Genomic DNA, 15,412 nt, shown 5'->3' with positions numbered 1-15,412 from the left:
AAAGATTTGAATTTTGAATACCTTTTTTTTATTTGCTATCATGCCAACGATAAAAGCAAAAATTTGAATCATTGAAAATAATACCATTTTCTAGCTGATTTGAGACATAAAATTAGGGCCCGTTTCTATTCGTCCCAAATATTTTAATTTGGAATGATGAAAAACATAAAAAACACCAGTCCTTTTGTGAGTAAAAAACTATTTATGAGGTAATGTGTTTTCCCCAAAATCTCTTTAGCTAGACAAAATAAATGAATTCCCTTTGATCTGCTCAAATACTACCTAAAAGCATTTACTCGATTGCCCCATCGTTCGCGAGATAATACATATACGGTGGTTTGGTGAACTGGGCGACTATAGAGCATAATGTGTTCGCTGGAAAGCAAAGCTGACTTAGCTTTCCGATGTTTATATCCATTTCCATTATCTGTGACTAGTAGAAAGCTACCAGATCGTTATTTATGCGAAAATAATGCTTGGCTAGGGTTTATAAGCAAATGTAGACTGCTTGATGAAAAGGGCTGCTAGTTTTTGGTTTTTAGCTCTAAACTTATACTATTGCTCTCATGACTTTAATGCAATTCTATTTTTTTTTCATTCTATTCGAGAAATGAATGCAACTTATAAAAACCTAACAAACTCATGACTGAGAACCAAAATCGACGCTGATTTATTCCTCAAAAAATGATTATGAAAGCAGAATCGTAGTCAGTTCCCAAAAACTCATTATTTGTGACTAGCTGGTATATGTTTCACTATCTGGATTTCCTTTTTTCCATTGGTTTTTCATGGCTCGAATTTTTTCCTCTTTGACATGGCTTATCGTAATTTTTCCCATTTTTCATTCCAAAAGTATCACAGATATATAATTTTGAGGATTCGGATGCATAGTTTTTTAGATTTATCTCTACTCAATTCAAAGTTTAAGGTCCACTTTGCTGGCCAATATCTCTTGAAAAATATGAATCAATCTCCCAAGTCGTTATTAAACTAATGCAGTTACACTCTTTCATAGCACGGCTACAAAGGATTTCTCTTGGTGTACATTGTTACTTTACCGGAAGGGGATTGCAGTACAAAAGGCGCACATAGTGCTCAGAATTTTAAACTGATTGGAGACTAAACCCTTACAATTTTTCCACATGCTCATCCCCCAAGTCAAGATTGGACGTAGGTCTGAGTCCCGGCACCCCAAGCAGTATGAAAAAGGTTTAAACTTGTAGCTTTGTCTGAAAGAAACTTTAAAAAATCATTTTATGTGTGGGGGGGTATTTTCCGCAGGGGAGAGAGGGGATTTTTTGCGGTGGGGTATTTTCCAAGGGTTTAAACGCAATGGATCATTGGCGGTAGCTTTATCTTTCTATGACGCAGTGATGATCTAATAAATCGTAGTATACTAGGACAAGAGTTTTCTCTGAATTCATAGCTAAAATCATAGCTACAAATAATTCTTACCTGATATTGATAAATGTAATAATGCGAAGTAAATTGATTTTAGCAAATATGAGAAGTGATGAACAGATCGAAAGAACGAGGAACGGTAAAAGATAGACGGGGATTGCGGAATCACTGTAATATTATGCTCTTTCACATGTAAAGTACTTCCAAAGATTTGAGATTCTGCCCATCTGCCTGGAAATAATGAGCTTAATAAACCCCTTTAAAGACGTCGAGAACAAAAACAGAACACATCCAATAAGTGAAGTTTAGTTAATCCTAATGAAGTATACCAAAATATGATGATATTATAATACTTTACGAACAAAATTATGAAAACTATAACGGAGAATTATGGAAAGCAGGCCATGCAGAATACATTATATTAAATACTTAAGCCCGAACCACCACTATATATCCAATACTTAATAAAAAAAGTACATACATCGTAGTTTTTCTCATTCAAAATAAGCATATCATAACCAATCCCAGGGAGGCAAACCGGTTTCTGTCAGATCTTACATAGCGTGATTCTCGAGTGTGTCTCGTCTAACAGACTGAAAACACTTATACTTCCCTCCTAAGCTAACAGAGAAGTTCCAGGATAAACCATAAAATATCTGGTCTTGCATGTTTACATGCAAAAATAAATGCAAAATAAAATAACTTTAAGAAATAAGGACTTCTCTCTGGATAGTCTAAAGCTCAGTATGATTGACTAATTTGTTTCTTCCTAAGAAACATGGAGGAAAACCGACATAATTTAAAGGTCTTTTGTTCCACAGCCTAATGACTTTCATGAATAATATATTGCTTAATTGGTTAAGGTTTTTATGCAAAATGTAAGATTTTACTGTTTTCGAATTTTTTTTTGTAATATAGCATTTTGAGTTTCCAGCCATTTTATCTATTCGTCTACAATTCTCTGTTAACCTTCTCAATTGGATTTCTGACCATGGGTGGATCAAGGATTTTATTTAGCAGGGGGTATATAATAGGTTTCTCCGATAAACATGCAAACAAAGAATTACCAGTAATTTAAAATGAACCTCAACAATTATATGTCGTAGGTAGGTTGTGGAAATACTGCTAATAACAACTCACCGCAAAACCAAACCACCTGAGGACAACACAGCTAAGCACTCACCTGCTCCATCCCAGTCTACTCAAAGCATCCCTCTTCACAACCTCCCAGGAAGATCCCATTACCTTTAAATCTTTCTTTGTGACATCCCCTTACCCCAACGGTGGACGACCTGGTTTCTGTTTATCCCTAGACGATTGGCCAAAAAGGACAATCTTGGGCAATCTGTCACCCTTCATCCGCAGAGCATGCCCTAGCCATCTCAACCTTTCTCTTATTATAGCCCTAAAAAGTGGGATTGAACCACCCTTTTGAACATCCTACTGTCTGAAATATGGTCAGTAAGCCGGGTTCTCAGAACAGTCTTCTGGAAATTTCTCTGGAAAACATATAGCAAATCTTCATCCGCTTTTTGGTAGGGGAAATGGTCATAAATTTAATCTAAAATCTCTCGGGGGTTAAAGTTCTAATAAATCTATTGAAATTAAAATGATGGAAAAATATTGATGCAAAAAATAGCAAGTTATAAAAACCACCCCACTCTAAAAAAAAAGCTGCTCCTCACCCTCTAGATAAAATATTATATTTGGTATTTTCTACATAATACTGGGGTAATTTGATCGATGATGTAATCGATGAGTTACCTCATTAAATCTAAGATCGATGAGGCAATTTAATCGAGTGGGGTAACTTGAAGATGAGAATTTGTGACATGTTGGCTCAGTCTTACATTTAAAAGTTTAAAGATCAGGTGCGAAATCAAAATTTTGAAGGAGGAACACATTTAGTGAGCCACATGTCATTGAAGCATTGAAAAATCTGTCGGCCATATCAGAAATAGTGTCATCTAGTGCTGGAATATAAACAGCTCTTTTCCAATAAAGGTGAAAATTATATTAGTCGTCTTGTGAGACAGTGGGGTTTTTTGATAGATAAGTTTGTTTTTTGCCATTCTTAGATTGTTTTCTGTGACTAAAAACAAATGTAATATTTCCGTCTGAAGTAATCTGCTTAGTACAATATTTGTGTCAGTTATATCACTCAAACATCATACAGTAATGATAAAGTCACAGGTAAAAATTGCGCAAAGCAAGCAATTTGCTTTTGTGAATGAAAAACTGTCACGCCATGAAGACACAATTCTAAGTGCTCCAACTATTTTAGGCATATCATCTTTGAATCGTAACCCCTCCTCTCTACAAAAATCTGAAGTCACCTTGGCTTATCTTTCCCCTCCCTTTCTGAAAAAGTTTCTGAAAGTTTCAGCTTCACTCCTATGTCTCTCCTATAGTTTTGTAGATGGGCTATTTTTTCGTCTCACAAGTCAAAGTTTGAGATCCACTTGGCCCTTCACTCTCCTTGAACGTTTCCTGTAAGCTTAAATTCAGCCCAATATGCCTTTGTCTAGACGTTAGTACACAAGGATGTAAGTACCGAGCTGACCAACACAATTTTTTTTAAAGCATTTTAGGTGTCATAAATTTTGTCGACAAGGGATAGGGGGCCATTTACTATAGGGGGTAATTTATTTTTGTCCTTACAACTGTTTTAGGTCATCATGTACAAAAATGCTCATTGTGTTGAACGTCAGAAAAGTAAATTACCCCCTATAGTAAATGGCCCCCTATCCCTCGTCGACAAAATTTATAAGATCTAAAATGCTTTAAAACAATTTTGTGACAAAACCTAGAGTGTTGTCATTTTTTCAGTGTGTATACATTATAAGTCCCATAAGAGATTAGAGTGAAAAAACATTTTGATGGACCAGAGACAAATCGTTAGCCCTTTACCCCTCCTCTCTACAGAAATTCTGAAGTCACCTTGGCCTATCCTTCCCCCTCCTTTTCGAAAAAGTTTCTGAAAGTTTCAGACTATTAAAGTGCGCAGATAATGACGAAGACCTTATAAGAGTTGGATTTATAACTTTGACCGGCGGTATATCATCCAGATATCTGGAACTGCACTTAAAAGAGTAGCACATCAAGCACTGGTTTATAGGACCTCGAAAAAAGTGGCCCCAATGTGTCCTCTCTGATGAACGGGACTTAAGTAAGCAAGACCAGTAAGAATCCTTTTGTAGCTTTTTATAAATTTACTGGTGCATATCGAGCACCCATACCAAATATAATATGATGCTATATATGATGATACTTGTTCATGCTAGAGGCCTGAGGAACTGAGGGTAGACGAGGAAAAGCACCTAATTAGTAGGTAATCATCACACCATTATCATTTTATTGATGATAGTTATTGATACCCATCACTGAGTGAAAATAAAAAAAAAAAGAAAAAACAAAAAAAAGAGACAACAGAAATAAAAACACACTTTGACAAATATAAACAAGCGACAAACAGAAATGACGAAAGATGGGAAGATTTATGACAATCGGTAGTGAAATCACAAATACACTTCTCAATAACTCCAGCTGGGTAGACTAAATGATACTTTCTTTGCTGAACAGAATGACTTGTGCAAGTGGAAAGTTTTATTAGATACTTCGTAAATTTAAAGTAAAGGAGATGAACTTGCTTTTTTTCCACAATTAAGGAAATACCAAATAGGAGCAAGGACAAGTAAGTGAGGAACTGTGAGAACGAAGAACTCTACTTAGATTCGAAACGTTTGAAGCCAGGGAGGCATACGAAGCCCCGGTAAGTAAGGCTGCTAGTAAAAAAAAACCCTCAGAGCCGGCTAGACTTGTTGAATTTCTATTCATTTTATAGTTGAATAGTAGTGAGCATGAATAAAGAGAGCATGCCCTGTATCAAAGCTTTGCTGGTACCCAAACTGACGTGGAGAGGGGGAATAATTTTCTTCAATATCTCTTATCAAAGAAGGCTCAAAGAGCTTGAAAGTAGTGGATGAGATGGTAATGGGGCGATGAGAGCTGCATAGCTAAGCGTCTTTTTTGCCATTTTTAAGGATGGGAGTTATTCGTCCGATACAAAATTGCTTGTCTAAAGAACCCGCAAGTTGCAGGTGCCTTGCTGAAATAAAATCAACACCAAAGGAAGATTTTTCTTTAATTTCGGAATCAAATACTGAAAAGCACTTGGAAAAAAAACTAGGAAAGATTTTGTCTTATTTGAAAGAACAAGGTCAAGCTGTTTTAAAAAAAAAACTTCTCAAATGTTTTTTTGGGGGGCAATGAACTCCCTTGCGAAATATACAACCCACTTTTTTTTAAGGCACACTAGCTCTCTGGGATTTTGTAGACTTGCTCTACTTCCAGAATTTGGAGGAGTCTTCAGCAATACGGATTAAGTTTTTTGGATCAGCAGTAAATTATGGTTTTTCAGGTCCTTGTTAAATTAAAATCATTTGAGTTGGACGTCTGTATTAAATACGTTTTGTCTGTGGTTTGGACCATTATAAACTTTTTCGGTCTATGACATTGCCTAGTTGATACTGGTAACACTGTTACTTCGGTGAGTTATCTTTGAATTGAAGTAGAAGATAAAAAAGGTTGAACCTTTTCTGAGATGAAACTGTTTAGGAACTAAACTATCAGTCTTAAGTTAAAGCTTTGTTTAACCCTAGGTTAGTAAGTTAAGTGAATACAGGCCTATCTGATGCCTTCTAAAGACAGTACAATGGTGGGTATGTTCCCTGAGTAGCAAAAACAACCATGAGTAGCCTAGGCAATGCTAGCTCTGCAACTGTTGTTGAGAATAAAGTGCATAGATAAATATTAAGTAATACCTATGAATAAAGTGAATGTACCACTTGAAGCCTTTTTATGCTCTTTCTAAATATATTAAGGTCTAAAATTTTATGTGCATCAAAAACAATAATTAAAGCCTAATCTATTCAGAAAGAGCATAAAAAAGTATCAGTTGGCATTTTCACTTTATTTGTAGGTCATTTATTTAACTTATTGGTAAAATTCTAGTTAATTGACTTCATGCTATCATGGAAAGGGTTTAGGTTAGGTAAATGAAACTTCCAGGGATAGGCCTAAAGGCTAAAGTATGTCTTTGAGAAGGTATCTTAAAGTACCCATCTCCACTCCTCCTCCCTCAAGAGGGCCCTGAAATTTGCCTACATGATAGGCCTATACCTATTTATATTTTGACAAAACAACATTTTACCCTAATTTTCAGTGACCAGTTACTTTTCCTCTGCATTTAGTTCTGAAAATGCAATTCCTGTTATTTGAGTAGAATTCTGAGTCATATCAATGTTTTTTTTTCAAAATTTAGGAAATGTATTTGCATATCTTTAAAACCTTATAAATTGGGATTGAGCAAAGTTGTGAAGCTGATAACAATTTTGTTGTACTTCATTCAAGCAGAAGATCTATTTTGCAAGATTTCACTTTTATTTATTTATTTATTAATAGCCTAGCCTACTAAATACGGTAAACTTTCAAGCTTGTCACAATAAACATAATAAATAGAAGTTATGACAATACTGACATCACAATACACACATACAAATCAATGAAAATAACAACTACAACAAACATTGCCAAATAATACTATAAATTATTTAAAAACGATTTACTTTGAAAATTTGTTTCTGCTAGTTTTGTTTTGAATCTGTTTATGTCATCTGTTAGAAATGTTTTAGGTGGAAGGTCATTCCATGACTTCCACACCCTGCTGTAAAATGAATATTGGACTATTTTCCTTTTTGAAAGTGAGGGGTACAATTTATGTGGGTGATAACAGGTCCTGTTAGTGTCATTAAATGTGAAGAACTGTGATGTATAGCACACATATTTTTAAAGGTCAGGCCCCCCCCCCCCCTATGAAGAGAAGGACTAGAGGTAGTTGATTCGAAATACCTTCCCAGGGCATACTTTAGTCTATAGATTCATCCCTGAAAGTTTCATTTTCCTAACCCAAACAATTTCTGAGATAGCAAGAAGTCAATTAACTAGAATTTTGCCAACTTATTCAATAGACAATTTACTAGTGCACAAAATAATGCAAAACTTGACAGGAGGCTGCTTACTCTCTTCATGAATAAGTACTGTATCAGTCTAGTGGGTGACCACTTCTAAAATAAAACAAGCCTACTAATAAAATAGAAGCTGTACTATTAAATGGTTTACAGTAGCCAATGTTAGTACAATTCTATTTTAGGGGTTCTTGAAATCCTGAGAAAAAGTTGAGTTATGAGAAGGGAACCTTTTAGGAATGAATCCAAAGCTTAAGAAAATATCATGGGGTTGGGAAGATTGCATAGCCTATAGAATAGGCTATGACAGCTTGATACCTATCAAGTTTTTACAGAAGACATTTTATCTTAATTTTGTGTTTTTAATATTGTTTTCATTAGGTCTAGTTGCAAGCCCTATCACTTCTTAGAATTTTGTGTGGGTGTTTTCCAGCTCTCATATCTACACCTGCCCCAAGGTAAGACCACATGTTTCCATCTAGCATTCTCATTATAGAATTATTATGTATAAAACTAGGATAAATCACTGCTCAGTTCTTTCTTACTGTGAAAAATTTATTTTCTCTATGATTCCTCTTTTTCTTTTCACATTCAATGGGATCAGCATTATGAATCATATGTCTTTGATAATTTCCACAAAGTACACTAAGGTCCCTGTTTTGGAAAAAAAATCTCTATTGCACACCCAGCCTAGAGGTAGCAATTGCTTAAGTTTTCTCTTTTATTAGGCTACCTTAAAATATGTCCAGTGGGATAAGTTAGTGTTGAATCTCCTATAGAGAATTTAGCTGAGGTGTTGACTTCATTAAAGTTTGGCAGTATCCCAGGTTAGCTTTCATACTGCATTTTGCCCAGTCATGATAGATACCCTTCTTGAATCATTCAGCAGTCTTGCATTGATTAGTGTCATCTAAGAGACTACTCCACAGCAACAGAGAGCAAACAGCATAGATGTTCTTATGCATACATTACCAACCAAGATACAGAGGATGAAAATACTCATTTCTTTAAAAAGCTGAATATGCCCTGAGCCACCAATTTTCTTCTGTCTTCAAAGCACATGATTACCATACACATCCCAACCCTACCTGCAGACTATGTTGTTGCAGGCTCTCACCATTTGCAGGATGGATGTTGATTCAAGAATAAAAAATATTAATTTTTACAAACTATCTCTTTAAGTGTGGACAAAAGTGAATGTTTTATACAACTGGCTTTTTCAGCCAGATTCACCTCTTATGCTGATCACCGCTCCACTTTCCCCAACCCCTACACCCAGCATAGGATGCTCAATCTCACAATTGAACCAAGCACTATTCCTATAGCCCCAGATGTTGCACTATTCATTTGCTTCTAATTTTGAATTGGTTTTGGCTCTAAGATTTAATCTGTTGAATTAAACTTTTAATATTTGTGATTTATTGAAATATTCTCTATGATTTCTTATTAAATTGATTTTTTTTGGTTCCCCAGTTTATATTAATAAATAGCATTGATAACAGCAGGCCACATAAAGCAGAAATCAAATCATAGGCACTGCAATAGCACTGTCTAAATAAAGAAACAGGATAAGTAAAAGTATTACCACCAATTATGTAAATTTATATCATGACATATTCCTCACATTTAAATAGTGATCATATTTATAACTTGAAAGTATTTGAAAAATAAAGTTAGAATTATTATCCTATCCATTAGGCATTGTTGGCAACTGTGCCCTTGCCCCCCCCCCCCCCAATGACATCACTGATGATACATCAAACCTCTTAAAAAGTAAAATATACTTCTGTGCTGACAACCTATAATTATAAAGTTGATGACAAGATAGGCCAGACTAAAAAAAGCAGCACCCATTTGCAAACTCTTGGCACCATTAATATAACTTTTAAGAGCAAATAACTATCAGTTATATCTAGGCTGATTTAAGGTTTTAGTTAGACCTAATCAGAATTGCATTGTCTATAGTAAACAATCAGGTAGCCAAGTTTAAGGATCTTTTATTTTCAGCTTTGAAGGCTGGTTTTTTGGTTAGTGTGAAGCTTATAATATAAATACAGGAAGAAACATGTTAAATACTATTGATAGTATTCCTAGGAAATCCAGGTCCTTCAATTTTATTTTTGAGGGGATTACTAAAAGCTTGTAGCAATCTTAAAATAGAAATAAACTGAGAGACAGGAAGACAGAACAAGGGCCAAGGCAACAAGATAGGGGACAAGATTATTTTCTAAATTTATCCATTTAATAAAAGGAGGGAACCTGGCTGGAGAGAGATGGCCAAATTAGATTGAAGCCTTATAAACTAATCTAGGTTTTGCTAATTTGAGCAAGGCAAAATAATTCCTTCTGTTATAGCAGAGGTTCCAAAAAATGGCTAAATAAGGAAGGCTTCTAGGCATTTACCCCCTCCCCTGAAAAATACTTCTTTCAGAAAATACACCCCTGGAAATAACTACTACAGAAAATACCCCAGCCCCTCCTCCATGGAAAATACCTTTGGTAAATACCCTCCTCCCTTGGAAAATAAGGTTTCTACATTTGAGTTTTTTTTCTTTAGTTTTGTTGAAAAATGGTAAAGAACAGGAAAAAGAGGAATTTACATACCAAAAGTATCTTAAAAGCTTAGAAAAAAACCACAAATCCAGTTTTGTTGAAGATACTTCCATATGAACTTCTGTAATTTTTGGCAGTAGTGGGTGCTGAAATAAAATAAAATTTGAAGAAGAAAACAAATCTTGGTAAACAATCATCAAAATAAAGCTAAAACGTATGGCACAAAAAGTTTTAGAAGATTTATCTATCCTTTGAAAGGATAATTCACTTTGGGAACCAACACTTTCTTATTGTTTAAGTTTCTTTATAGACAAAAGCATTGTCAAATTCTACACATTTGACTCACTTGGATAGAAGGTAAGGTCAAAACTCTTAATCATGATTTGGAAATTGGCAGGAATAAGATTTTGATAAGTGAGGCATATAAGCCACCAAGTACCCATGGGAAGAGTTTGCACTTGGTTTTGGTCAAGTTTTGGATGAGATCAAGTTGAGTGCTTCTGAGTTTATTTTTATGCGTGACTTTAATTTTGATCCTTTATGTTTGAATAATGATAATTTAGAGTTTTTTTTTTACCCTTATGGTAAGTTATGATCTATATCCTTTAGTAGGAATCCCAACACACATTACTCAACATTCAGCAACATTAATTGATAACATATTTGTTCAATCTTGTCTACTTGCTACTTCTTATGCTGATGTAATAATTAATGAGTCTGCAATTCATTTTCCTGTGGGGGCAGTGACTTCCTTCCTACACAGACAAAAGCCAAAAATAAAGAGGATAAAGAAAAGGCTACTGAAAAAACAGAATATTGATAAATTTAGGTAAGAACTGAGGGTTCTTTTGTGGTAAGAGTTATATGACGAATATGAAAGTTCATCCACTGCATTTGATAAGTTTATAGACTTTATAATGAAACTAATTGGCTTTGCAGATTTTGTGTTCAAAAATATTGTGTGATGAAATTTTGAAACAATAAAGGGAACACAAAAGATATGTGGAAAACTATTAACGAATTATTAAATAGTGGCAAGAAAAATGAAAATCCAGCTAGCCTAGAAGTTGATGATAGAATAGTTGTTGAAAGTAAGGAAATTTCCAATGTTTTTGGTATTTTTTAAAAATAAGCAAATCAGTAAGTAAAATTTCATATAATGGTAGCAGTAAAATTGTTGAACCTTTCAAAGATGAAAGAGGGTTGTGTGTAAATATGAGCATTGCTGAAATTAATCTTGAGGAGTTGAAACAAATAATATGATTGAAGTAAAATTTGTCTGGAAGTGATGATACTCTGAATCTTAAAAATTGCGCTAGAATTTTTGATTATTAATCCCTTCAAAGGTTATACAATCAACCTTTCTATATATACCTTATAGGCCCCCAGTGTATAACTTACAACCATTGCCCTGAGGGATGGGGGGGTTCATCTTCAAAGACTTAATTGGATGTTTTTGGAGAAATCTGAGGTGTGGCAGGGGGGTTAGTTGCCCTTCAATCACTTTTGACTATTTAAAACGACACTAGCCCTTTCAATTTCTAATCAAATGAGCTCTTTTCGAAGTTTTCAAGACAACAAATGGCCATCCCAAAATTTCTATGAAATGCATTTTGGGAAAATACAAGGTGTGTGTGTGTGTGTGGGGGGGGGGGTTGGGGGGTATCCACCTTTGGATCACTCTGAAAAATGTCACTAGAACTTCTGATTACTAATCCAGTGAGCCTTTTTGATGTTTATATGATCAACCTTTCTATATATACCTTATATTCCCCCAGGGCATAACTTACAAAAAAATACATTATGCCCACATTGCTCTTTACTTAGGCAGCGCTATTCTATGATAGGCGCTGTCTATGATAAAAATGAGGAATATTAAAAGGGAATAATCAGTTTGAAATGACAAATAACTTTCTGTGGCTTTGCTCCCTTGCTCAATCCCAGTGTTGGAGTGTCCCCTCTCTAAAAAAGAGGGAAAATAACCTTTTTTACACTCATCTTTTTTTCAGAATATGAAAATTTAAAAAAGTCTGCTTTTGAATCTAATGGATAGAGAAAAAGCTGATGAGTCCAGAAATGATGTTTCAGCTGATGAAGAAAAAGAATTTGAAGAACCAAATAATGATAGTGAAGAAAATAATGATGGTAAGGTTCCTTAAACAGATTATAGTTGCCTAATAATTTATTTGCTCATGAAAAATAACAATATGTAATGTCTGAATAAGTCTAGGTTGAATCAAAGCTTTGTTTATTTGGTATGAAATTTTGCATTTGATTGTAAATTGCATCAATACTGCAAAATTGTTAATCTATTAGTGCCAACCCTGTGTTGACATTCAAATCATCCTATGAAGACAGAATAAGTGTTTGTTCTCTATACAAGAAATGTACTCTAGTTTTCAAATGGAAACGAGATATATTATATTCTAGAAACTATATTTTAGTTTGCAAATGGCAATGTACAGTGTTTTGATTGTTGCTACAATTGTAACATTTTACTTGAGCTTTAAGGTAAACTAATTATCAGGAAAATCCTTTACTGTCTCAAAAGAAGAAAAGAGGCTTTATCCAAAGACTAGGCTTTCAAACATACAGAAATTGCCAAAGATCATTTAGGGGCTTCTAGAGCATTGAGGGGGGTGAAAACCTGAAGGGGTAGTAGTAAGGACTGTACCTGGGAGGTTAACAGTTTCAAACCTTTTTTTTGGGGTTTGAAGCTTTTTTGTTGGATCTTAGTGGTTATTTTTTATTTTTCTTATCTTTCTTTAATATTTATGAGTTTACTCAAAGACCCTGAGACCAAACATGAAAATTTGAATTGGTTAAAAATCTTTGTAATGGGCGTGGGTGCTAGTAGGCTTATATCAATTATATTAGCAATAGGATTGCTCTTTCACAACAAAATATAAGCAAGGAGGTATGCTTAGAGGATTGATGGTTGAAAATTAGAATTGAGTGGTCCCACTTTTGGCCCCTGGGGATTCAATTAGAGAATGTGGGTGCCATATTCCCTCCAAGGTCCTTTGCCCCTCCTCCTAGATTCAAAAAAAGCGTTTTCTGGTATTTTTATTAAAAGATACCATTTTGCATTTTCTCTGAAAAGATTGAAAGAAAAAAACTGCCCCTTCTTATATTTTTGCAAATTGACATCACTCCTTGTCCTTCTAATAAAGTCTTCTTTTCAAAAGAAGTTTTTCCTTTCTAGTTAGATGAACATGAAGCTATATGAGCAAATTAAAATCAAAGCCCATGCTAAATCCAATGGTATTTTGGCTCAGAAACCAAACTTTGACAGCAAAAATCGATAGAAATCCTGAATGATTCTTACAACTGTCTTACCAAAGATTTCAATTTTTGACCCCGACCAACATATCTAACTTCACAGTATTTATGAGCACACATACTCTTGTTGTCAGTGAAACATCACTTGTTAAAATAATGGAATTGAATGTATTAGCTTTAGCACTGGACTGGTCTGAACTATCAAATAAGACTCTTTGATAATAAATCCTAAAGGTCACTATCGGAATTTTAGTGCAAATTTTTAACCTTCCATGAAATTCTCTTATTTCAGCAGTGCTCAAATTGAAACTTTGTCGTCCTCCTTTGAAATGGGCTAATGTTGCTGCAATAAATCTTTATTATCTAATAAAACCCAAGATTGATGATTTTTGAAATACAATTAGTTGCAGAGAGTGGAAACAGTAAGCCTTGTCCATGTCAGAAATAACAGTCAAAAATTTCCAGAAAATTTTCTTGAAAAAATTGCTATTTTTTTCTGAATAGAAACAACTATTGCAGACCGTAAATTATTCTAGGAATAATTCTTTCTACTTCTAGGAATAAATAGTATCATGATTTTTTTTTGCCCTGAAGTTTGGCAACGTCCATGATGATGCTAACTCGTGTGAAATTCTCAAAGAAACCCCTTACACAAAAGAAAAAAAACAAACAAATCGAAAACTAGTTGTCCACTACATCAAAAAGGCAGCATCAGACAGAACAAAGCCTTGGAAAAACCAAATTGATCATTCCTTTTTCCTTTTCCTAGTTATTATTATTTTTTCATCGTGTAGATGAAATTTTATGTTTGACAAAAAAAGTAAAAAAAAAACTAATTAAAAAATAACCATGAAAACAAGGCTGATTTTCGGCTGTGCACAAAAAAAGCAAAAATAATAAAAGCAGATATTTCAGCAAGGACCTCCATGTAGCCGTCCTTAGTGCTCAAAAAAAAAAAAAAAAAAAAAAAAAAAAAAAAAAAAAAAAAAAAAAAAAAAAAAAAAAAAAAAAAACAGAGCAGAGCAGAGAAGAGAAACACTGAATAAAATAAAGAAATCAAGGGGGCTTAGTTTAATCTGGCTTATTTTGTTTTTCTTTATTTGATTCAGTGTTTCTTCTGCTCTGTTCACTTAAAAGGTTTATTTGAGCAATGAACATGGCTTGGTGGAGGTCTTTATTGAAATATCTGCTTTTTCCTTTTTGCCCGCTGGCTGAAAGTCACCCTTGTTTTCTTGGTTATTTTCTAATTATATTTTCTTGTTATCTTGTCAAACGTCACGTATAGCCAGTGTGGCCCTAGGATTGAATTTATGATCACTCAATTTATGTAAAAAGACAACAGAAGTAGTTTTGAATTTAACAGGAAAGGCTTAGTTTTCATTGCAGACAAAGTTTCCTGAAAAAATTATTGAATAGAAAAATAAACATTATTTTTATGAAAGATCCTTTGGCAATAATATTAGTAAACATCATAGTCTCTTCAGATTATTAATGTATTGACTTGGAGCATGACTTATCAAATCTTTATCTTCAACAGAAACAAAATCTTCAACAGATCACGTCAGCCTGAAGGCGCACTTTTTTTACTCCTTCCCTAGTTTTTTTGCTGCAGTTATCTTAGTCATCCTAAATTAATACACATAGTTTATATAAATAAAATACAAGCCGTTACTGCAAAGCACTATTACAGTAAATCCATTTATCATATCTAATTAAGATATGTTTTCTTAATAATTTGAGGCCATTTCTAATTGGTTTATGTTTTTTTGTTGTTGTTCTTTTTTATCATGGGATAAGGTTAATTGATTCCTTCCAATAAGATCCTTATTCCAAAGAAGCTGGGATTGCGAAACACTCATAAAAAATAGATAAGCATCTACAGAGGAATTGATTCTAGCAACACGTAAATGATTTGGTAGTCTTACCAAATAATAGCTGCGAAGACCTGTGTTTTAACGAACATCTCAATCATGCATGTACACACAAGAGGGACGAAGAAGGCTCTCCCTCTCCCGAGATTGGACACAAGGATCCTATCCCTCAGAAAAAGTCCAGTGATACACCGCTTCAGGGTTGGACTTGTTTGTGCCTATGGTTATAATGAGCCTAGCAGTGGTATTCACTTTAGATCCGTCTGATTTGATTGCCAA

The 15,412-nt window shown here is 34.3% G+C and overlaps 1 protein-coding gene across 5 annotated transcripts in view; it reads left to right on the top strand.

Moving 5' to 3' along the window:
* The first annotated feature begins 5,944 nt into the window (after positions 1-5,944).
* Positions 5,945-15,412, top strand: part of LOC136027371 (calmodulin-binding transcription activator 1-like) — a 286,895-nt gene continuing 277,427 nt past the window's right edge. For 2 of the 5 annotated variants that reach the window (XM_065704557.1, XM_065704554.1), the window contains exons 1-2: positions 5,945-5,987; positions 11,990-12,125. In XM_065704557.1, coding sequence (XP_065560629.1) covers positions 12,026-12,125 — 100 coding nt within the window. In that variant the 5' untranslated portion in view covers positions 5,945-5,987; positions 11,990-12,025. Of the gene's footprint in view, positions 6,063-6,098; positions 6,119-11,989; positions 12,126-15,412 lie in introns of those variants that run through there. The other 3 variants (XM_065704556.1, XM_065704552.1, XM_065704555.1) reach the window with 2 other exon arrangements.

This window comes from Artemia franciscana, chromosome 5 (genome assembly GCF_032884065.1).
Source record: "Artemia franciscana chromosome 5, ASM3288406v1, whole genome shotgun sequence".
In the NCBI taxonomy this organism is placed as follows: domain Eukaryota; kingdom Metazoa; phylum Arthropoda; class Branchiopoda; order Anostraca; family Artemiidae; genus Artemia; species Artemia franciscana.
This window is presented reverse-complemented; position numbering and strand designations above follow the sequence as displayed.